Source organism: Sminthopsis crassicaudata, chromosome 2 (assembly GCF_048593235.1).
Source record: "Sminthopsis crassicaudata isolate SCR6 chromosome 2, ASM4859323v1, whole genome shotgun sequence".
Taxonomy (NCBI): domain Eukaryota; kingdom Metazoa; phylum Chordata; class Mammalia; order Dasyuromorphia; family Dasyuridae; genus Sminthopsis; species Sminthopsis crassicaudata.
Genome location: NC_133618.1, coordinates 631,651,375 through 631,676,889, shown reverse-complemented (window position 1 = coordinate 631,676,889; position 25,515 = coordinate 631,651,375). Strand labels below are relative to the sequence as shown.

The following is a 25,515-nucleotide window of genomic DNA, read 5'->3' as shown; positions in this document are numbered from 1 at the left end:
CCCTCTGCATCATGGTGTACAAGTTACCTTAGTCTCTTGAAGGCAATGGCTCTCTAGACTAGGCAGGTTTTACCTAAATTTTCAAATCTGGGCCCAAATGTAGACTTTCTCCATCTGTCTGAGGAAATTGCTTTTCTTTATTAGTGATTCTCTAAGGAGTGGATTGCTATGTGTTCCTCAGGGCCTGTACTCTATAGGTCTTGAACTTAAGGGGAAAGGTAGAGATGGGGAAAGCTCCAGGTTTCTGCCACCTGTGACTTGTACATGTACCAGACATAGCTAAGCAGAGCACGTTGTAGTTGGTCCCAGAGATAAGGAGCCAATTCTGGGGCAGGGGCAGAAGGAAAAGAATACTTAGTCTCCCCATCTCAAATTCTTGTTAAGTTACTCTGGGGGGAATTGGGTGTAGCCTTTAAAGGATCATCATCATCTCTAGCAGAAGCTTCTCAGTTGGGAGATGGGAAATGGGATTTGGAAAGGCTAGGGAAGAGCCACATTGGTCAGGTAGCATAAGAATAAACAGGAGGAAGGAGAAATATGGGAAACAGCTTTAGGAATTCAGTGCATGGGTGGTCTGAGGAGGCAGGGTTGTCCACTTCTCCAGGGAAGTGCTGGTGCTGACAGTAATGGCAGCCTGAGTGCCAGCTGCTCCTGAGTCCTTGATGTCCTCACTTAAGAGAATGTCTTCTACTGTATTTTATTTTGTTGATTTAATTTTTCATCTTCTTTTTAATTTTGTATCTTATATTTATTTATAATTTATATTATATTTAATACAAGATATATTAATATATTTAATACATATTAAAGATATTTATATTTAATTTTGTATGTTATTTTCTTTTTAATCAGGTAGCCTATAGATTTTTCAATTTTGTTAGTCTTTTCAAAGGCCCAGCTTTTAGTTTTATCACTTCAGTATTCTTTCTGGTTTCAAATTTAATTTTGTCTCTGCTAATTTTTCAAGAGTTTTTCATTTGAACTTATTTTATTTTTAAAATGTGCATTCATTAATTTTTTTTCAGTTTGGAAACTGTATGATTTAGGGATATTACTTTTCCTCTGAGAACTGCTTTAGCTTTATCCTAGAAATTATAGTATGCCATTTCATCATAGTCATTGTCTTCACAGAGTTATCAGTTATTTCTTTTTTCTTTTTGATCCATACATTATTTAGAATTTTATCATTAAGTTTTCATTTCAATCAGTCTTTGCGTTCCCTGAATTCTAATTACTAATTACCATTTCTAATTGCTTTTTGAGTTGTAGAGAATGAGTTTGGTACTTTAGCCTTTTTATATTGTTTGCAGTGCTCTATTATATGGTCTGTTTTTGTAAAATGTCTATGTGGTGCTATGAATAAATGTTATTTTGGGGTTCTCCCATTCATAGAGCATAATTCATCTCCTAGTTTTCTATGAATGCCCTTTATTCGGTGTTCCTGAGAGCATTATTCTTATTTTCCTTATATATCTTTAGTAATGATATTAGTTTGAGGTATGTTGCTCTTTTGAGAAGAGACAGTATCATTTTCTTGTTCTCTGAGTTTTGTCTGATAATCACAAATAGCATTCTGGCCTTTTCAAATCCACCTAATGCACAAAAAACTTAGTTTGAGTCTCTGATTCTGGGTATATTTTTGTGTTTTAGATATCAGAAACAGTTTCCAGTTCCCTTTCCTTTATGCCGCTCAATTTCTTTTTATTGAAATGTTTAATTCTTTCACATTTAAAATTATGAGAATTAGGGCTTATGTTTTCTTTCATTTGCATCTCTAATACTTTGTTTTCATTTTGTTAATAATTTTAATTATAATATTAAATAATTAGTTAATAATAAAATTTCATTTTTCAAAATACATGAAAGAAAAAAGCAAACAACAATAACAACAACAAAAAGTTAAGATTCTATGCTTTGATCCACATTCAGTCTCTCTGGATGCAGATAGCTCTCCATCTTAAATCTATTGGAATTGCTTTGAATCATTTCATTGTTGAAAAGAGCCAAGTCCATCACAGTTGATCATCACATAATCTTGTTGTTCCTATGTCTAGTACTACTTTTTTAAAAGTTTTTTTGTTGCTATTACTCTTTTAATGAATGAAAGAATAATAAATGAATAAAAGGGGAATAAAAAGAAAAACTTCAAACTAAATATGCATAGTCAAAGCAAATTTCTACATTAACCATGTTCAAAAATTCACTTCACATTATGCATTTTGAGTTCATGACACCTGTCAGAATGTGGTTAGTGTGCTGCATCTTTGGTTCTCTGGAATCACACTGATCAGTTCTCCAGTCTTTTAAAGTTATCTTTCTTTATAATGTAATTGTATACATTGTTTTCCTAATTCTCTTCACTTCATTTTGTATCAGTTCATATAAGTCTTACCATCATTTCTTATATGCAATAATATTACATTGCATTCATATATGTAATTTATCTAGCCTATCCTCAGATTATAGACTCTCCTTTAGTGGTCAGTTCTTTGATACTACAAAAAGTAGCTGTTGAATTAAAAAAAATAACAAAACAAAACATGGATCTTCCCCCTTTAAAAAAAATTTTGGGGGGCAAATAGGTCTAATAGTATCCCTGAGTTAAAAGGTGGGCAGAATTTAGTGACTTTTAGGACATTGGGATTGCTTTCTAGAATTGCTTTACCAGTTCATAGTTCTTCCAGGACTGTATTTATGTGTCTGTTTTTCTGTAGCCTTTCCAATATTTGTTATTTTCCTCTTTTATTATTTATGTTTTAAAGCATCTTTTTCAATTGATTATTGATAGATGGGATTTTTTTTTCTTTTGAAAACTTTCTAGTTAAACAATTTGATGATTCTTTTATTGCAAAATGGAGCTTAGTCTTATAAAATGTGAATCAGTTCCTTTTATATTTTAGTTATATGGCATTTATAAGAAAATCTTTTTGCAAATGTTTTTCCACATCTGTTTCCTGCAAGTTTTTTTTCTCTTTCCTTACTTCTTCCTTTTCCAATTTTATTAGTTACTTTACAAATTTGGTTGGAGGATGCCATTTTTAGTTACTAATTTCTTTTTCGCTATCTTATTTTGTTAGCTCTTCTTTCAAGTTGTTACCTCTTTTTTTATTAAATAATTTCATTAAGAGTGTGGGCTGCTTATATTTTTGTTTTTCTTCCCAGGTTATTTTTACTTTTCTAAATCCAATTTTTCTTGTGCAACAAGAGAACTGTATAAATATGTACACATATATTGTATTTAAGATATATTTTAACATGTTTAACCTGTATGAGACTGCCTGCTATCTAAGGGAAGGGGTGGAAGGAAGGAAGGGAAAAGTTGGAACAGAAGTGTTTGCAAGGGTCAATGTTGAAAAATTATCCATGCTTATGTTTTGTCAATTAAAAGCTATAAGAATTTAAAAAACAAATAAATAATTTCATTTAAAATTTCAATTAAATAATTAAAAATTTCCTTCCTTTCCTTCCCTCTAAGTTATTTTCTTTCTTCTCCCCCCTTTTTTCTAAGAAGGATTTCTTTACCTTTTTCTCTTCATTAATTCTCTCTTTATCATATCTATTTATCTTGTACTTTTATTTTTAGATTTATGGTTGATATTCTTATTTTGTCTTTTATTAATTTCATATTCATCATGGATTTAAAGCTTCTAAAATGTCAAGTTTGAACTCCCTATTCTTACCAATGTATTATTTTCTTTATGACTTTTTACCTATTATTCCTTTTTACACAATCGTTGAGTGAAGAAATGAGGATAGAAGTGATCTACCATGGTAAAAGATAATCTCTGTTCCAATCCATGTGGTCTAGTTAGGTCCTTGAATATCGCATGAACCTTCTCTTTATCATCTGCTGTATGATCTTATTTCTCTGCCCAGTTTTCCCTCCAGTTGTCCTTGGAACTCAGATTTCTCATCTTATTACCTTACTATGGGAGTGAGCCCTAAACAAAGTGGTAACCCTGTGCACCAGCTCCCTCCAGCTTTATCATATACTATTATGGACATATATCTGTTCTCTCAAGGGAAAACTTTCTAAGGGGATCTTCTGCCTCTTTGGGGTTGAAACTCTAATTTCATTCCCAGGTTTCAGTGGGCTTCTTTTGCCTCATCTTCCATTCACTTGTAGTCCCTCTCCTTGTTGTGAGGATGATAGGAATTACTATCTGCTTTTCCTTGTTGACTCATGACTTCCTCAGAGTATGTTACACTTTTTCTTCCTTTTCATGCCTCCTTTTCTCCTATCTGTAGCTTTGATTGACAACTTTTTGAGTTGCCTTTAGGGGGTGTCAAGGCTAGTTCATTTCCCTTTGGTTTCCTCATCTTTACTTCTCCTTCTTTAGATTCTATCTTTATCCCTTTTTATAATGGAAAAATCTATTAATGAGATCGTTCCCTTTTCTCCTATAGGTTAGTCTTTCTGTTTCTCATTTTTAAAACAATGCCATGAAATAGGGTCATTTATTTCATTACTTCTTTCTTCAAAGTTATATTTGCTAACTTTTGTTGTATGTCTGGTGTTTGCAGGCCAGTGTTTTATTCAATTCTGTTTATTTTTTTTTTTCGAGAATTCTTCAAATGTCTCTTTTATTGGAAATCCTTTTTTCATTGCTGATTAGCTTTGAGTTTTCAAAGTGACACATTTTGAATTGCATCTTGGATTTCTTTGGTTTTCAAAATACTTTGTATCATTCCTTTTTTCTGTTTCTTTTGGATACAAATAGTTTCATGTTATTTGAAATTCCTTTTCTTTTATATTTGCAGATATTTCTTCTGGATCATTGATATAATTGATTATATGGCGTTGGAATTTTTTAAATGTGTGTATGTACTTATGTATATATGTCTGTTAAAGTTAGAGATGCAGAGTTTTGTCTGTTGTGTTTTCTCCTGAAGATGATATATGGATTTTTTTCCATTGGTACTTTATTTTCTGTATTCAGAAATTTCAGTCAAATTTTTTTGTATTCTTTCATGCATTATGATGTTAAGGCTTTTCAATTTGTTTATACTTTTTGGGAAAACTTTTTTTTTTTTTTAGCATCAGTTTTTTTTTATATATATATTTTTTATAATATTATCCCTTGTATTCATTTTTCCAAATTATCCCCCCCTTCCTTTATTCCCTCCCCCCGATGACAGGCAATCCCATACATTTTACATGTGTTACAATATAGTCTAGGTACAATACATGTGTGTGAATATCATTTTCTTGTTGCACAATAAACATTAGAATCCGAAGGTATAAGTAACCTGGGCAGACAGATATTAGTGCTAACAATTAACATTCACTTCCCAGTGTTTCTTCTCTGGGTGTAGCTACCTCTGTCCATCATTGATCAACTGGAAGTGAGTTGGTTTTTCTTTATGTTGAAGATTTCCACTTCCATCAGAATACATCCTCATACAGTATTGTTGTTGAAGTGTACAGTGATCTTCTGGTTCTGCTCATTTCACTCAGCATCAGTTGATTTAAGTCTCTCCAGGCCTCTCTGTATTCCTCCTGCTGGTCATTTCTTACAGAGCAATAATATTCCATAACCTTCATATACCACAATTTACCCAACCATTCTCCAACTGATGGACATCCATTCAACTTCCAGTTTCTAGCTACAACAAAAAGAGCTGCCACAAACATTTTGGCACATATATGTCTCTTTCCGCTCTTTAGTATTTCTTTGGGATATAAGCCCAGTAGTAGCACTGCTGGGTCAAAGGGTATGCACAGTTTGACAACTTTTGGGGCATAATTCCAGATTGCTCTCCAGAATGGCTGGATTCTTTCGCAACTCCACCAGCAATGTATTAGTGTTCCAGTTTCCCCACATCCCCTCCAACATTCATCATTATTTGTTCCTGTCATCTTAGCCAATCTGACAGGTGTGTAGTGGTATCTCAGAGTGGTCTTAATTTGCATTTCTCTGATCAGTAGTGATTTGGAACACTCTTTCATGTGAGTGGATATAGTTTCAATTTCTTCCTCTGAGAATTGTCTGTTCATATCCTTTGACCATTTATCAATTGGAGAATGGTTCGGTTTCTTATAAATTATGGTCAGTTCTCTATATATTTTGGAAATGAGACCTTTGTCAGAACCTTTGTTTTTAAAAATATTTTCCCAATTTGTTACTTCCCTTCTAATCTTGTTTGCATTAGTATTATTTGTACAGAAACTTTTTAGTTTGATGTAATCAAAATCTTCTATTTTGTGATCAATAATGATCTCTAGTTCTCCTCTGGTCATAAATTCCTTCCTCCTCCACAGGTCTGAGAGGTAGACTATTCTCTGTTCCTCTAATCTATTTATTATCTCATTATTTATGCCTAAATCATGGACCCATTTTGATCTTATCTTGGTATATGGTGTTAAGTGTGGATCCATATCTAATTTCTGCCATACTAATTTCCAGTTTTCCCAACAGTTTTTTCCGAATAATGAATTTTTATCCCTAATGTTGGTATCTTTGGGTTTGTCAAAGATTAGGTTGCTATATATGTACCCTTTTTTGTCCTTTGTATCTAATCTGTTCCACTGATCTACCGGTCTATTTCTTAGCCAATACCAAATGGTTTTGGTGACTGCTGCTATATAATATAGCTTTAGATCAGGTACACTTAGACCACCTTCCTCTGAGTTTTTTTTTTCATTAGATCCCTTGCAATTCTCGACCTTTTATTCTTCCATATGAATTTTGTTGTTATTTTTTCTAGGTCATTGAAATAGTTTCTTGGGAGTCTGATTGGTATAGCACTAAATAAATAGATTAGTTTGGGGAGTATTGTCATCTTTATTATATTCGCTCGGCCTATCCAAGAGCACTGAATGTCTTTCCAATTATTTAAATCTGATTTTATTTTTGTGGCAAGTGTTTTGTAATTTTTCTCATATAATTCCTGACTTTTCTTTGGTAGATGGATTCCCAAATACTTTATACTCTCAACATTTGTTTGGAATGGAATTTCTCTTTGTATCTCTTGCTGTTGCATTTTGTTAGTGATGTATAAAAATGCCGAGGATTTGTGTGGATTTATTTTGTATCCTGCCACTTTGCTGAAATTTTGAATTATTTCTAGTAGCTTTTTAGCAGAGTCTTTGGGGTTCTCTAAGTATACCATCATGTCATCTGCAAAAAGTGATAGTTTAATTTCCTCATTTCCTACTCTAATTCCTTGAATCTCTTTCTCGGCTCTTATTGCCGAGGCTAGCGTTTCTAGTACTATATTGAATAGTAATGGTGATAGTGGGCAACCTTGTTTCACTCCTGATCTTACTGGGAAAGATTGCAGTTTATTTCTATTGCATATTATGCTTACTGAAGGTCTTAAATATATGCTCCTGATTATTCTAAGGAATAGTCCATTTATTCCTATACTCTCAAGAGTTTTTAGTAGGAATGGATGTTGGATTTTGTCAAATGCTTTTTCTGCATCTATTGAGATGATCATATGGTTCTTATTAATTTGATTATTAATATAGTCAATTATATTAATAGTTTTCCTAATATTAAACCAGCCCTGCATTCCTGGAATAAATCCTACTTGATCATAGTGTATTATCCTGGAGATGATTTTCTGAAGTCTTTTTGCTAATATCTTATTTAAGATTTTAGCATCAATTAAGGAGATTGGTCTATAATTTTCTTTCTCAGTTTTCGATCTACCTGGTTTAGGTATCAGTACCATGTCTGTGTCATAAAAGGAGTTTGGTAGGATTCCTTCATCCCCTATTTTTTCAAATAATTTATATAACATTGGGGCTAATTGTTCTTTAAATGTTTGGTAGAATTCACATGTGAATCCATCTGGCCCTGGGGATTTTTTCCTGGGGAGTTGATTAATAGCTTGTTCTATTTCTTTTTCTGAAATGGGACTATTTAAGCAATTTATCTCCTCCTTTGTTAATCTAGGGAGCCTATATTTTTGGAGGAAGTCATCCATTTCACTTAAGTTATCAAATTTATTGGCATAAAGTTGGGCAAAGTAACTCCTTATTATTTCTCTAATTTCCTCTTCATTGGTGGAAAGATCCCCCTTTTCATTTGTAAGACTAACAATTTGATTTTCCTCTTTCTTTTTTTTGATCAAATTTACCAAAGGTTTATCTATTTTATTGGCTTTTTCATAAAACCAACTCTTGGTTTTATTTATTAATTCAATAGTTTTTTTACTTTCAATATTATTGATTTCTCCTTTTAATTTTTGTATTTCAAGTTTAATTTTTGGTTGGGGGTTTATAATTTGGTCTTTTTCTAGCCTTTTAAGTTGTAAGCCCAATTCGTTAATCTTCTCTTTCTCTATTTTCTTCAAATAAGCCTCTAAAGATATAAAATTTCCCCTTATTACTGCTTTAGCTGCATCCCAAAGATTTTGATATGATGTCTCATCATTGTCATTATCTTGGGTGAAATTGTTAATTGTTTCTATAATTTGCTCTTTCACCCAGTCATTCTTTAAGATGAGATTATTCAGTTTCCAATTACTTTTTGGTCTATTTACCCCTAACTTTTTACTGAATGTAGCTTTTATTGCATTGTGATCTGAGAAGAAGGCATTTATTATTTCTGCCTTCCTACATTTAATTTTGAGATCTTTATGTCCTAATATACGGTCTATTTCTGTATAGGATCCATGAACTGCTGAGAAGAAAGTATATTCCTTTCTATTGCCATTCAGTTTTCTCCAGAGGTCTATCATACCTAGTTTTTCTAATGTTCTATTTACTTTTTTAATTTCTTTCTTGTTTGTTTTGTGGTTTGATTTGTCTAAATCTGAGAGTGCAAGGTTGAGATCTCCCACTATTATAGTTTTACTGTCTATTTCTTCTTGCACCTCTCTTAACTTTTCCTTTAGAAATTTAGATGCTATACCACTTGGTGCATATATGTTTAGTATCGATATGGCTTCATTATTTATGCTACCTTTCAGCAGGATATAGTTTCCTTCCTTATCTTTTTTAACGAGATCTACTTCTGCTTTTGCTTGATCTGAGATAAGGATAGCTACCCCTGCTTTTTTGGCTTTACCTGAAGCATAATAGGCTCTGTTCCAACCTTTTACCTTTACTCTGTATGTATCTCCCTGCTTTAAGTGTGTTTCCTGTAGACAACATATTGTAGGGTTCTGATTTTTGATCCAATCTGCTATCCGTCTCCGTTTGATGGGATCGTTCATCCCATTTACATTTACAGTTAAAATTACTAATTCTGTATTTCCTGCCATCGTATTATCCCCAGATTATGCTTTTTTCCCTTGACCCCCCTGATCCCCCTCCCCGATATTTAATTTACAGACCCCCCTTGTGACGCGCAACCCTCCCTTTTTTTTTTTTTAGTATCCCTCCCCCCTCCCTCTAAGTCCCTTCACTTATTCTCCTTTTCCTTTTCCCTTTCCCTCCCCCCCCTTTTAATGAGGTGAGAGAAAATTCTCTGAAAAACAAATATGTTAATTATTTACTCTTTGAGCCTCTCCTGATGAGAGTAAGATTCACACAATGATTCTCCCCCTCACTAAGTTCCCTCAGATATGGTGTATTTTCTATGCCTCTTCCTGGGATGTAGTTTCCCTCTTTTTATCACTCCTTCCCCTTTTTCTGAACCGACCTCCTTCCCTATACTACACCCCCCTTTTTTTCTTTTATATCAGTAAAATCAAATTATCCTTGAGTATTTTTTATATACCCACAACAGAGTTACAGTTCTCAAGGGTTCTGTGTACCTTTTTCTGTTTCTCTTCAGTCTTGTGGATGTAGATCAAATTTTTTGTTTAAGTCTGGTTTTTTTCTTAGAAACATATAGAATTCCTCTGTTTCATTGAATGACCATCTTCTTCCATGGAAAAAGATGCTAAACTTAGCTGGGTAGTTCATTCTTGGTTGCAGTCCTTGATCTTTTGCCTTACGGAATATCAGGTTCCAGGCCCTTCTATCTTTTAATGTGGAGGCAGCCAGATCTTGGGTGACCCTTATTGTGGCACCTTGGTATTTAAATTGTTTTTTTCTAGCTGCTTGCAGGATTTTCTCCTTTGTGTGGTAATTCTGCAGCTTAGCCACTATATTCCGTGGTGTTCTTTTTTTAGGGTCTATTTCAGAAGGAGTTCGATGAATTCTTTCCACATCTACTTTCCCTTCTGTTTCTATTATCTCTGGACAGTTCTCTTTGATAATTTCCTGTAAAATAGAATCTAGGCTCTTTTTTTGGTCATAGTTTTCGGGAAGTCCAATAATCCGCAGATTATCTCTCCTCGATCTATTTTCCAGGTCTATAGGTTTTCCCAGTAAGTATTTGACGTTGTTCTCCAGCTTCTCATTTTTTTTGTTTTGTTTGACTGATTCTTGGGTTCTCTGTGAATCATTCATTTCTATTTGTTCCATCCTGACTTTTAAGGAGTTATTTTCTTCTTTCACAGTTTTTAGTTCTTTTTGTAAATGCCCAATTTTGTTTTTAAATGAATTATTTTGCTCTATTGAATTTTTTTCCATTTCTCTAATTTTTTTTGAGAATTATTTTCTTTTTCCAATTCAGAAATTCTATTTTCTTGAGACTTTTTTATCTTTTCCAATTCAGAAATCCTACTTTCCTGTGTTTTTTTAACCTTTTCTAATTCATAAATTTTGTTTCCCTGCATCTCCTGTGAATTCTTTATTTTTTCCAACTCCAATTTCAGGACGTTGTTATTCTCTATCATAGCTTCCCTTTCCTTTCCCCATTTTTCTTTGATCTCCCTCAATTTTTTAAGAGCTTCTTCTAGGAGAGAGTTATGTGATGGGGGGCAGGAATCGTTCCCCTTTAGGTTGTTATCTGCTGTCTCTCTGCTGTTAACTTCCTCGGGGTTGGATACCCACTCTTTCTCTGTATAGAAGGAATCTATAGTTTTTCTGGCCTTTTTGCTCATATTTAAAAAATCTTTTGGGGTCTGTCCCTGGGGTAGGAAATTATTTACTTCTTTACCAGCTTCCTCCCAGACCGGATGGATGCAGCGGCCCCTGCGCCTGAGCTAAGAGAGAGCTCTGGGAGAGAGTTCCCCACCCCCTCCCTGGAAGTGCCTCAGAGGTGATTAGCACTGCTGTGCTTCGAGGGCGTAGAATAGTGAAGACAGCACGAAGCCCAGCCTATGTGTCCGGGTGGGGAGTGGATGTCTGCAGCAGGTGACGTGAAAAGCCCCTGCGCTCAAACTGGAAGTGTCTGCCAGAAACCGCAGTCCCTAGTTCAAAGGTTCCGCTTCTCTGGGACTTCCTGGAGCTGAGTTCCACTCCCTCCAGCTAAGCTAGGCAGTGTGTGTTGCCTTGGGCCGTATCCACCCACTTGTCAATCTCTTAACTATTCTCAGGTGGTAGCTGAGGCTACACCCCCTGGTGCGGAGTCTCTGCTGAGTCACCCCCAGGATCGGGGAAAATCTAATCTGAGTTTTAAAATATTTTGGCTTTCTCTTCTGAACTGCTAAATAATTAGCAGAGAAGAGCTAACAGCCTGTGCCAGATTCCTTTACCTCAGTGGCTTCTCTGATCCCAGAGCCCTTCCCAGCGCAATGGGCGCAGTGTGCCACTACCCCACCGTCTGTGCTGGCCTCTCTTCTTCCTCCCCTGGGGACTGACCTTGTCTGTTGAAACTCCAGATTCTCTTCAGCTGGTAAGTCGTGCTTCCAGTCCTTGTGGTATCTATCAGTCCTGGGCTTATTTTGAGGCTGATTTATCTAATTGGTTGTGAGGGAGTGAGGACATTCACAGAGTTGTGTGTTTCTTCTCCGCCATCTTGGCTCCGCCTCCTTTTTGGGAAAACTTAAGGACTTTATTAAATTTCCTGCATCTTGTCTCTAGGTCAGTTATTTTTTGTGTTATACAGATCATATATTCTTTTAATTTATTGCCTTTTGTTTTTATTCTTTAAGATTATGCTTTCACTCTAATTCTAAATCTGTTACCTCTTTTGCTTCTTTTGAAGAACTTGTTATTATGCTTTTAAGTTTTTCTCTTTTTCTAATTATTTTTACTATGAAAGATAGAAATTTTTGCATTTTTCCTTCCTAACTTCTCTTATAGTTTTCATTTACCTTTTAAACTGTCCTGGAACACATCTTCTTTTTTTAATTTATTTTTTTATTAATTTTATAATTATAACTTTTTTTTTTGACAGTACATGTGCATGTGTAATTTTTTACAATATTATCCCTTGCACTCACTTCTATTCCGAATTTTCCCCTACTTCCCTCTACTCCCTTCCCTAGATGGCAGGCAGTTTTATACATGTTAAATATGTAATAGTATTTCCTAGATTCAATATATGTGTGCAGAACCAAACAGTTCTCTTGTTGCACAGGAAGAATTGGATTCAGAAGGTAAAAATAACCTGGGAAGAAAAACAAAAATGCAAACAATTTACACTCATTTCCCAGTGTTCCTAACTCTGGGTATAGCTGATTCTGTCCATCATTGATCAATTGGAACTGAATTAGATCTTTTCTTGGAACACATCTTATTTTGTACTCTACTGGGATTCCACAGGATTCTCTATTTTTTATTTTTTTGCTTTTTAATAATTGTTAAGAGAATTTTTTTTTTATTCATTTTTCCAAATTATCCCCTCCCTCCCTCCACTCCCTCCCCCCGATGGCAGGTAATCCCATACATTTTTCATGTGTTATAATATAACCCAGATACAATATATGTGTGTAAATACCTTTTTCTTGTTGCACATTAATTATTAGCTTCCGAAGGTGTAAGTAACCTGGATAGATAGACAGTAGTGCTAACAATTTACATTCACTTCCCAGTGTTCCTTCTCTGGGTATAGTTATTTCTGTCCATCATTGATCAACTGGAAGTGAGTTGGATCTTCTTTATGTTGAAGATTTCCACTTCCATCAGAATACATCCTCATACAGTATTGTTGTTGAAGTGTATAGTGATTTTCTGGTTCTGCTCATCTCACTCAGCATCAGTTGATTTAAGTCTCTCCAGGCCTCTCTGTATTCCTCCTGCTGGTCATTTCTTACAGAGCAATAATATTCCATAACCTTCATATACCACAATTTACCCAACCATTCTCCAATTGATGGACATCCATTCAACTTCCAGTTTCTAGCTACAACAAAAAGAGCTGCCACAAACATTTTGGCACATACAGGTCCCTTTCCACTCTTTAGTATTTCTTTGGGATATAATCCCAATAACAGCAATGCTGGGTCAAAGGGTATGCACAGTTTGACAACTTTTTGGGCATAGTTCCAAATTGCTCTCCAGAATGGCTGGATTCTTTCACAACTCCACCAACAATGCATCAGTGTCCCAGTTTTCCCACATCCCCTCCAACATTCATCATTATTTGTTCCTGTCATTTTAGCCAATCTGATAGGTGTGTAGTGGTATCTCAGAGTTGTCTTAATTTGCATTTCTAAGAGAATTTTTTAATCTCTTTGCTACATGTATAGAATAGTATTCAGTGGCCTATTTTTACTCCTTTCTCTATGCCAGGATTTGTCCCTTCCTGCAGTAATTGTTGAAATAACTTGACATCACTTGACACAGACAAGTCTTAGAGTGGATTGATATTTGATTAGAGCTTCATTTTGTCACCACTACTATCCAGACTTTATTGCCCTGTAGTCCTCTGGAGGGAAGCTCTCTAACTCCAAGATCTCCCAAGATACTATTGCGCACACCTAGGTAGCACAGTGGATAAAGTGCTGGGCCTGGAGTGAGGAAACTCCTCTTCCTTAATTTAAATCTGGCCTCAGACACTTCCTAACTGTATGATCCTGGGCAAGTCACTTCCCTCGGTTTGCCTCAGTTTTCTCATCTATAAAATGAGCTGGAGAAGAAAATGGTAAACCCCACCAGTTTTTGCCAAGAAAACCCCAAATGGGGTCATGAAAAGTCAGACAGGACTTAAATAATTAAACCACAACTACAATCACTGGGAGGGAAAGAGGCTTCCTAACTGAAGGTATGGACTTCCACATCCTATACTGAGACTTTAGTCTGGGGCCCAGAGCTGGATGTGGCATCCTAGAGAGTTGCTTAGAACACTGAGAAATTAGCTGATTTGTTTAGGATCACACACAGCTAATATGTATTTAGAAATAGTATTGGGTTAAAGAAACCTGAGAACATTTTTGAAGAACACTCTTTATATCCACTTTATTTATCTGGAGCTCATTTTTGGGTTATAAACAAAGTAGAATCAGTGACAATCAGAAAACAATTAAGGTAAATGTTGGCAATTTGGCTCTTGCAATGCAAATGAGGAAATCAAGGGAATCAATTAGTAGGTTAACTAAGTGAATTGAGTAGATTGGTAATTAGGGCAGATTTCTCTAACTGGTGATTAGTACCAGGCTTAAAGGACCTGTGACTGTGGCTGTGGGTGTACTATTGTTGAGACAAAAATATTTAAGTTGAGTTTGTCAAGACCTTAAGAAGTGATAATTACCTATAAAAAGTCTTAACCAGGTGTTTAGGATTTGAGATGTTCACATCCATAAGAAGCTTTCAGAAACAGGGCTGAAAATCTCAGCTATGTGGGGGCTTAGAGGGCATGAAGCGATTGTAACCTCTCTATGAGGTTTATATTTCTTTGGCACATGACTTATTTGCGTTCCAAGGGTAGACTGATCTCCCTCCTGGAGTTGGTGAGTTTTTTTCAGAACATACTCAACATTTTGAGGTGGTTAGGGAGAATGAAGGGTTACCAAAGAAAATAGATGTGAAGCTTCAGTGGGGAAGAATGGCAATCTGAGAAAGAAAAGAAGAGAATTGTCACTTGTCAGTTTGATGATGAATATAGGAGAGTTACACAGACAGCTATACTATTAGAGCAGAAAAAAATAAAATCTGCGGTCAGAATGAAGCCCCTTCTTGTCTTTGAAGAGTAATCTAGTACTGCCCCAGATACTTCTCAAATGAGGAATTAGCCATTAAGGGACAAAGGAGAGTCAGAATACTTTGCGATATCCAGCCTCTGCAGACTGAGTCTGCTCTCTGTAAACTTAATAACAACAGCTATACAGAGGTTTGTTATCTTTCTGGGATGTATAATGGAAAAACTGCCAAGACTCATCTGTTGGGATGATTGTTATCCACTTTTGGTGAGATTCTTTGGGACACAAATGACATTACTAAAAGGAACTAAAAATTTGTGTCCAATGATTATTCAATGTTGGGCAAGAAAATGATGATTATCAAGATATAGGTTATGTTTTCTTCACTATTGGTTATTGAAGGCAAAGAATGTAAAAGGGAAAATTTAATTTAAGAATTGAACAGCTGGCTTCGTTGGTGGTCTCTAAGAATGGAATTTGGATTTCTGGATCCTGGATTTCAATATAGAGAGTTGACAAATCCTTAGTCTGAGATATGGTACACCCAACAAAGACTAGCATGAATGTAGCTGCCAGGTGTCTTGCAAATCTAATTAAAAAGCCTTTAAACTAAAAAGGATAAAATTGCTGATGTATCCATGTGAATATGTATGCATATATATACATATATATGCATATATATACATATATATATATGTAATATATCCTCAAAGCTCTCAAGCTATCTATTATAGATGGAAGTTACTGAGAGGAGAGAATAGCAGCTACAGAATCTAGGAAAGTATAGGAGAGAAAATCCAAGAAAGGAATCAGTAAAACCAACATACCCAAATGACAATATTTTGAAATTTAAAAAGAAAAACTGGGTGTCTTGACCCAAGGGGCAAATTTGAAGTCATAGGTATTACTGAGAGTTGGTAGGCTGGAAACCCATGGTTGGACTGTCACTCTGGATGGGCCTACTTTATTCAAAAAAAAAAAAAGACAATAGGGAAAAGGAGGAGTAGGCAAACATATGAATTTAAAAGGTATAGTCATTTGAGGCAATCTAGGAACCCAAAAGGGGAGCAGAGTATTTGGATGATAAAGAGGCAGAAACAAAAATGATTCAGTTACTGGAGTATATTGCAGACTACCTTCACGTGAAGAGGAATCACGTGAAGAGGAATCACGCCTCGAGGAGGAGGCATGATATATAGTAATGACCAAGGACTTCCATCACCAGAACTCTGCTGGAACTCTCTACCTTCTAGAAGTAGAGCCCCTGAGAACTTCTTGACATGCCTTAATGATCATTTAAACTTTCAAAAATTAAAACTTTACTTTGAATGATTCTCACTAACAGGGAAGAAGTTGTTGGGCTGGAAAAGATGGAAACCTTGGAGGAAAGCAACTTCTCTATCCTCCAGCTTTTGACAGAGGAAAATGAATGGTATTTCATCAAGCATGCAAATTTGACATGCTTTAAGGGAGTCTGCCTATTTAGCATTGGAGATACTTACAAATGGAGCTCTGAAGACACAAAGACAGAAGCCTTCCAAAGGATGAAAGATGGAATATCTTAGGAGACAGAAGTAGATGGATTGGTAGTTTATAATTTAGAAGGAAATTACAAAAGATGGAAGCTAAGCCAGGGAACAGAAAAAGGAATAAGAGAGCATGACATCGTACATAAAATAGTCTCAGGAATGCTGAAGCTCACCCTGAGAGTAGGTAGACTGATGAGGAAAGTGAAGGAACACACAAAAGGGGTGATTTACCTCCATTGAGAGAAAAAGGGAAGAAGGGATGGGACCTTAGAACTGGGTGGGTGGGACAGTCATTGCTGACAACAGGGAAGGGCATTACTGCTGACTTCTTAATTTTGTTTGTTTTCTTGGTGAAGGAAAATGACTTTTATGTTAGCAGGGAATTGATGATCTTGATAAATAAGGAAATACTAAGTTGAAAAGTTGACATCCTTGGCTCCTAAAATAAGTGGCCAGTGTATTTGCTGAGCCAGTCACAGTGGTATTTGAAAGCTTATGGAAGATCGCAGAGTAGATCATGGTGTCACAAGATAAAGAGAAGAAAAAAATGTCCCAATTTTCAAAAAAGGAAAAAAAAAACAATCTTCCAACTATAAATCTGTATGCGTGACATCACTTATGGGAAAATTCCAAAATGAATCACTAAAGGGATGGTTGGCAAATACTTCGAAAGAAAAAGGAGGATCACCAACAGCCAGCATGGCCTCCTCAAGAGGGCTGACTAACCCCCTTTACTAGCAGGAGTGAGGGAACTGGTCTTTGAAAAAGGGAAGGGGAGAGAGCAAAGGGGTGGGAGGGAAGGATGGAGAGAGATTAGACACGAACACATTCAGACAGATTCAGTATTGATTATCATGAAAACCCCTTGAGAAGAAAATATCCAGGAAGAGGGAGTAATCAACTGTGTCAAATGTAAATAGATACTTGAGAGGATGAAGAGTAAGGAATGGCCACTGTATATGGGGGAGGAGGAATGGAACAAGCATTTATTAAGCTTAAAACCACTCGGGAAGGTAAGTACTAGTATTATGCCCATTAGACAATTGAAAAAACTGAGGTAGATAGAAATTAAGTGACTTGCCCAATTAGGAAGTGACTGAGCAGGATTTGAACTTGGGTCTTCCTGATTCCAGGCCCAGTGTACTATCCACTACAGTAATTGGGATGATTGATAACTTTGGAGAGAGCAATTTCAGTGAATTGATGAAATGAAAAGCCAGGTTGCTAGAAGTAGCAAAGTCAGGGAGTGGAAAGCAAAACGGCATCATTACAACAGAACAGGTAAAAGAACAGGCTATGTATGTTGTTAATGCTTCACTCCTGCACTAGATCAGTCTGACAATTTAGAAACATGGTTTTATTTGTTCAAATTCTAGTTCAAGAAAACTGATTAATGCTCATCACACCACAATTGATTTCCTTTTGATTCAGGGTGCCAAGACCAGTTTATTTTCCAGACCCACTTGAAGTTCACATAACCAAATGACCTTTAGTAAGTGGCTTGTTGAATACAGAACAAATCAAAGGACATTTAATCTCAATGAGAATGCTTATGAATATGAGAGACAGTTTGGATCTAAAGAATTTCTTTCCCTAACAAAGTATTATGTTTCCTGTCTTCTCATCCACTATTCTGTGTGGATGCTCAGACTGAATTCCAAATTTCTTTCTTGGTGTAGCCACATGGACTAGTGAAATAAGTGTGGGATTTGAAGTCAGAGGTTCATGGGATGAATCCTTGCTCAACTCTACTCCTTGTGCGATGTGAAACAAGTTGCTTCACTATTTGTTCATTGGTAAAATAAGGATGCCAGATTGTGGGACCTCTGGGTTACTGTGGCTTAAAACCTTTGAATTTCAGGCTGTTTGACCCAAAAGGGCCTCAATGTTCTAGTTTGATAGTGTCACTTTACATTAGATGGTGAACCTAAGGTCCAAAGAGATTATGATATTTATTCAGGGTTACCCAGCTATTTAGTAAGAAATCTCAGGATCTAGTTCTTGATTTCTAGTCCTAGTCTAGTTTGGGCATTGAGTATCTCCACAGTTGGCAGTTATCAAAAGATCTGAAGGACGTATTTCTATTAGCCAGCTAATCTCATTCAAAGTCTTTGAATTCCTATTTACTCTCACCAAAATCTGTCTTTCTGTGGTCTAAGCTATTTTTATATTTTCCTAATGTCTGATAACCATCCTGAGATCCACCATAGAGTGGATATAGTCTGTCCATTGACTTGACTATGAGTAGGAGTAGTCTATCTATTGACAGTGGCAATTTTTTTTTTTTGAGGCTGGGGTTAAGTGACTTGCCCAGGGTCACACAGCTAGGAAGTGTTAAGTGTCTGAGACCAGATTTGAACTCGGGTCCTCCTGAATTCAAGGCTGGTGCTCTATCCACTGTGCCACCTAGCTGCCCCAACAGTGGCAATTTTTTTCAGAAATCATGAACTTCCTGGAAAATAATATATCTTATAATATTGTATATAATATTTTACATTTGTTACAAGAGTGTCAATACAAGTGGAACAGATAGAGGTTCAGCTTTAGAGTCAAAATCTCCTTCTCCTGTATACTGACTCTGTAACACTAGGTAAGGCACTTAACCTCTTGGTGGTTGGGACAGTTTTTAAAGACTCTTCATTATATATGTCAATCAACATCCTTGGAGAAAGTGCCCAGACCGGCTTTCCCAGGACTGTTGGGGTTGGGGAAGGAGGATCAGGCTTAGTGATAAGAACAGACTTTTTCTTGGATATTCCTTCTGTCCTTAAAGACTACCCTCAAGCTCAGGATGCCTTGAACACCTGATAACTCTGCCTTCTTTCCTTTTTCTGCTGCAACTTAGTCCCCCTTTCTCTAGCTGCTTCTTGCCCTCCTGCCACTAATTTTTTTCTATCCTGAGTGAAACTGAAGAAGCCATCCCTATTGCTGCAGCTTTTTAGCTCTCCCTCCCATTTTCTTTTACACATTGTCTAGCTTCTTTTAAGGACTCTCCAGCATAACTTCTGATCCATCTTTTAGTTCACATATCCCAGTCAAATATCCCAAATCACAAATAAGGGAATTTTTGTCCCATTGAACTATAAAAACTCTAGCTTTCCAGTTAGTTCTCAAATTCATACTATAAAAGAGCTGTTCCTTATTGGCAGAGAATAGAGAATACTGTGCTAGGGACAAAAACCATTTGAGAACCATTGGTATAGATTAATTGGGAGTGAATTTGTTGCTGGTTACTGTTGTTTGAAGAACTGATTCTAGAAAATATAAGGGGTCAGTGTCAAAGTTGGCCACATTTTCACTATTAGAAAGCACTGGGGCCAAAATGGGCTCTCAGAAAGGGATATCAGATGAGTTTGCAGTTCAGTAAAACCTCTCTCTGGCCCTCAGTTTTCCATATATATGAAATGAGATTGAGTTTAGTAATCTCTGAGATTCCTTGGTGTTATTATCCTTGCAGAAAACCTTTTGCTTTGTAATTCATCGTTTTAAACTGTAATTCATATCTTCTAAATATAGAGCCTACTATATTAGTCTACTACATAATAGAACCTGTGTAAAGAATTCTTTGCCATTAAAATAAACCATGTCTTTATTGAGGCCTTATTTTTATTCTTATTCAGATTTTACCCAGATCCTAGATTATAAAATATGTGTGTCAGTGTGTGTGTGTGTGTGTGTGTGTGTGTGTGTGTGTGTGTGTGTGTGTGTGATTTGTATGGGAGAAAAAAATTACTTCAAAAACAATTAAAACATTTTTGTTAGTGTTTCATTAGTACCTCTTTTTTATATCATATTCATTTATAGAGTTCCTCTTCCCAACTTCCTCCCAATAGGACTTCCTTGTCGCAAAGATTTAAAACCAAAAACTATAAGCAAAACTGACAGTTATACAACGGTAGTTTTCTACCTCTCTCTTGAAAGGGAAATGAAATATTGTCATTTTTTTTCTCCTGGGCTAAGCGGACTGAAGTTCAGTTTAATTTTTTTTTACTCTATTTACATTGCCATTGTCCATATTGTTTTCTGGATTCTTTCTTCTCTTTGCATCTGTGAGTGGCCTCTATGTTCTGTGAATTCCTCTTATTCTTCATTCCTTTCAGTGCAGTAATAGTTCATTGTTCCCATGCTCCCTCCTCCCTTTAGATGTTTCCTACTTGAGGGATGCTGGCTTAATTTTCTCTCTTTTGCTACCAGAGAAAGTGTTTCTGAAAGTTATTTTGTTGTTTGTATGCATATGTGCTTGTGCATATAGACAAAGTTTTGGGGCAAAAGCCTTGAAAAACAGTGAGACCTTATGACATAATAAATGGTGAGATCATCTTCTTTTTTTTGTTAATTATTTCTGCTATGAATGATACAGATTTTTGTATTTTTCCCGCCTAACTTCTCTTACAGTTTTCATTTACTTTTTGTACTATCCTGGAATATGTTTTTGACAAACAGTGAGATCTTATGACATTATAATAAATGGTTGAGACCACCTTATTTTTTATAGCAAATGTCAGGATGGACTTAGTTTATATCAAGCAGCTATTTATTTTGAAAATCCTTTTAAAAAAGATGTGCTGGTAATTCCCAAGAGATCTAGTAATGCAATTATATTATTAAGTATGCTGACTTAAGTAGCTTAGAATATCCCTGTACTATAACTAAAAACTTTCACAAATATGCACACATTTAGCCTTACATTAGGTAGAACACCATTGTAGAAAGAAGATGATGGTACAGTTTCATGTCTCTAATTGTATTTGATTCAGTTATAGTTTTTTTTTTTTTATTTTACTACTGATTTGTATTTAAATTGTAATTCTAAATGACTAAATCCAGTCTGATAATACCAACAAAGTTGACATTAAATATCTATTTAAATTTTAAACTTAACCACTTCAAAGACTATAGTCCCTTAACTATTTTTTTTTATTTTTTATTTATTTTTTTTAATTTTTTATTTTATTTTATAATTATAACATTTTTTGACAGTACATATGCATGGGTAATTTTTTACAACATTATCCCTTGCACTTACTTCTATTCAGATTTTTTCCCTTCCTCCCCCAACCCCCTCCCCCAGATGGCAAGCAGTCTTATATATGTTAAATATATTACAGTATAATTTAGATACAATATATGTGTGTAGAACCGAATTTTTTGTTGCACAGGAAGAATTGGATTCAGAAGGTAAAAATAACAGTTTACATTCATTTCCCAGTGTTCCTTTTCTGGATGTAGCTGGTTCTTTCCATCATTAATCAATTGGAATTGGATTAGCTCTTCTCTATGTTGAAGAAATCCACTTCCATCAGCATACATCCTCGTACAGTATCATTGTTGAAGTGTATAATGATCTTCTGGTTCTGCTCGTTTCACTCAGCATCAGTTGATGTAAGTCTCTCCAAGCCTCTCTGTATTTCTCCTGTTGGTCATTTCTTATAGAACAATAATATTCCATAACATTCATATACCATAGTTTACCCAACCATTTTCCAATTGATGGACATCCATTCATCTTCCAGCTTCTAGCCACTATGAAAAGGGCTGCCACAAACATTTTGGCACATACAGGACCCTTTCCCTTCTCTAGTAGTTCCTTGGGATATAAGCCCAGTAGTAGTATGGCTGGGTCAAAGGGTATGCACATTTTGATAACTTTTTGGGCATAATTCCAGATTGCTCTCCAGAATGGTTGGATTCTTTCACAACTCCACCAACAATGCATCAGTGTCCCAGTTTTCCCACAGCCCCTCCAACATTCATCGTTATTTGTTCCTGTCATCTTAGCCAATCTGACAGGTGTGTAATGATACCTCAGAGTTGTCTTAATTTGCATTTCTCTGATCAATAGTGATTTGGAATATTCCCTTAACTATTAACAACCTATCTTATCTTTAAGTTCAGAGAGACATTTTAATATTGTGGCAAATCCAGCTTTCCCTCACTTCACAGGTGAGGAAAGTAATTTAAAGAGGAAGCACCTCTGGTCCCCAGATGTGCATAAGCAGCCGAGCTGAGACTCAAGCTCTTCAGGTCCCTTTGGCGTCCCATCCCCATGCCTTCCTCACACTTGTTCCATAGCTAAATCTTAGTTGGGTTAGAATCAGGAAGTATTTAGGGTTAGGATTAGGGTTAGCCTTTCTAGCTGCCTTACTGAACAGCTGAGAGGATTAGGGAATGGAAAGAGCTTTGGATTTAGAGTCAGGAGACCCAGTTTAGGACCTAACTAGGATCCTAATTGTGTGGCTCTGGGCCAGTTGATTTTTCTCCTTTGCAAATAAGGAAGATAATAGGACCTATAATGATAATTTATGTAAAGTTCTAGCAATCTTTTCTCATTCTTTGAAGAAGTTTCCTCATTTATGAAAAGGGGACAATGCTGAATCATTGGAGATCAGACCCAAGAACGTGGGGGGAAAACCTGGCCCAGGGCAGGATAGATCTAAGGGACATGTAATGCAGGAGCATCACACAGTTCCTCTGTCATTTGGCACTTGAGGTCATGATTTATTATAAATTATCACCCTTACCACATTTGCCAGAGTCAGTGTCATAAAGCATAGTGCTTACTCTGGCTCAGCCTCCAGTTACAAGGCTTCCCTATTGCCTCCAGAAGAAAATACTTACTTCTTTGTTTGGTCTTTGCAGACTTCTGCCTTCCCCCAAACCTGATCTTCTGCTGATCCCACCTTCCTCCCCAGTGAATTCCTGATGGGCTCTAGCCAGTCTCTGTCCATGGTGCTCATTTCCAACTGAACTTAAAGACCCCAGGTTTTATCTCCATCTCAGCTTTAGTGCTATCTCTTCCAAGAAGTCTTTTCTGATTCCCACAACTAACTCCCACACTACCTTCACCCCACCCAGACCAACTATCTTTATATTTTTAATTTATCTGTATATGTATTGAAACAGCTATTCATAATTATAATAGCTAACATTTTTCTAGTACTTTGAAGATATGCTTTATGTGTATTGCCTCATTTGATCCTCATAACACTGGGAGGTGGGTGCTATTATTATCCTCATTTTATAGTTGAGGAAACTGAGGCTGAAAGAGATTTGCTGTAGAGTTTCATAGCTAGTGTCTGAGGCAGGATTTAAACTCAGGTCTTCTTGATCCTAGAGTTCAGCATTGTAAATACTAAGCCCCAAAACCCCATGTGGGAGGAACTGCTTTTCTTTTTTTGCCTTTTTATCTCCTGTACCCAGAACAGTCCCTGGATCATAGCAGACTCAACAAGCTTAATGAAAGCTTAGGGAACTGAATTGCATTGTTTTCATTCTTCAGAGATTTCTTTTATTAGATTATGTACAGTCTTGCTGTGTTTTTGTATTAAAAATCCTTATGCTGCTTCTTTATTTTTACTTTATTGTATAAAGTTGCAGTTTTACCTCACTCCTTAGCTTTTTCATGCCTACAAATCAAAACTAATTCCCTTTGTCCCATAATTAATGTTCACTATTACATGTTTGTTTTTATGGGTTTCTTACTGATTAGTATGTTATTTTATTACTCTTCATTTTTAAAAGTTATATTTCTTGGGTACACTCCTTTTGTAGCTGTCTGGAAATCCTCATAGTGAGAAGGAAGGTCTTCAGTTTTCAGCATCCATCTTTCCCTTATTCTCCAGAAAGATAGCTTGACAAATGAAGGCCCTGTTAATGGATTGTTGCAGTGGCTCCTGTCATCAGTTGATGGACTGATGATGCCTTTCACCTGCTGGTCCAGGCAAGCTGGAGCCAAGTTGAGCAGTAGCTAAGGATATTGTCTCAAATTCTTCAAGGCTTTGGCATGTAGCCAGTGTAAACAAAAATAGTAGAAAGTGTCTGAACAAGTTGCTTCTGCCTTGCCCTTTTAATTAAAAAAAAAAACAAAACAAAACAATTCCCCCCTAAAGTTCAGTGATTCTTCTTAGGGATAGGGAGGGCATGTATGTATGTATGTATGTATGTATGTATGTATATATCTGTCTGTCTATATAACTATATTGTGTATATTTGCGTATTGTATCTCAGAAGATACCTGAGGTATCTTATAGAATTTTAATGTACTTACACATTTAATAGCAGAATTTCTAAAAGATGTTCTACCTTTGTGGTAAAATATGGGAAAATGTGACTCTATATTAGTATCATTCTTAACAATTTACAAGGTGCTTTCTCCTTGTGATATCAGGAAAAGGTTTTTATCATGCTTTTGCTTATGAAGGTTTATGGACTTGCCCAGAATCAGGGAGTTAATAATAAGTGATAGACTTGGCTATACAAGAACCCAAGACTTCTCTCTCTTAATTCATTTGGGTTTTTGTTTGAAACCACACCATACTGTCTCTTTAAATCATCCTGAAAATGAATGGACCATGTATAAAATGATTTCCTAATGATTTGTGAAGAGCAGAATGATCACTTTGTACCATTTTTAAAATAGTGATTTTAAGTGTTTTAAAAAAAAACATGCCAATGGGATTAAGGCTTAAAGAATCAAATCGATATATGACAGTAGCCTTGTTGCATACAACTTCTCATGACAAATCCCTGTTTTTTCCTAGGGCGAAGGAGTATGAGAGCTTAATGGAAGCAAAAAATGCTGGCTCTGACTCACCTTATAAAGCAAAGTAAGTGTTTCAAAAAACTTGGGTAAATATTTAAGTGTAACAGTTATGCATTTGGATTTGTTATTCAGTGCTTTGTGATCATAGGCTTTATGTTTTATATTGATTATGACTTTTAACGAATCATTTCCCTGGAGAGTAAGTCAATGTCACTTTTCTTTTCATATCAAGTCTAGTCAGGTTTTTTTTTTTGGTATCTCAAGGAAGAGGGAAATGTAGAATCTGGAATCAGAGGCACAAGTTTTATTGGAAAGTAACAATTCAGTTAAGAAGTCAGGTTGTTTTCCATTTTGTAAAGAAAAAATGATTCTACTAAAAAATAAAAGTTCTCAATCTGTTTCTGAGAAGAGCCTTAGCTTAAAAAGGACCAGGTCTTACACTGCTTCGGGCCATCCTCAGTCATCCTGTTCTTTCCCTGGCCACTGGACCCAGATGGTTCTGAGGACAAAGTGAAGCCAGTGACCTTGCCTAGCCCTCTCTCACTTCAGTCCGATCCACTTGCTTGTCAGGGCATCATCTCTCTGATGACATGGTCCTCTTTGAGAACAAAAGACCAACAATAACATTATAGTAGA

General features: G+C 36.0%; 1 protein-coding gene across 2 annotated transcripts in view; it reads left to right on the top strand.

Annotated features, from left to right (window-relative positions):
• Nucleotides 1–25,515, top strand: part of SCAPER (S-phase cyclin A associated protein in the ER) — a 370,936-nt gene that overhangs the window by 141,450 nt on the left and 203,971 nt on the right. For both annotated transcript variants that reach the window (XM_074296499.1, XM_074296500.1), the window contains one exon: nucleotides 24,878–24,943. In XM_074296499.1, the coding sequence (XP_074152600.1) occupies nucleotides 24,878–24,943 (66 nt within the window). The remainder of the gene's footprint in view (nucleotides 1–24,877; nucleotides 24,944–25,515) is intronic.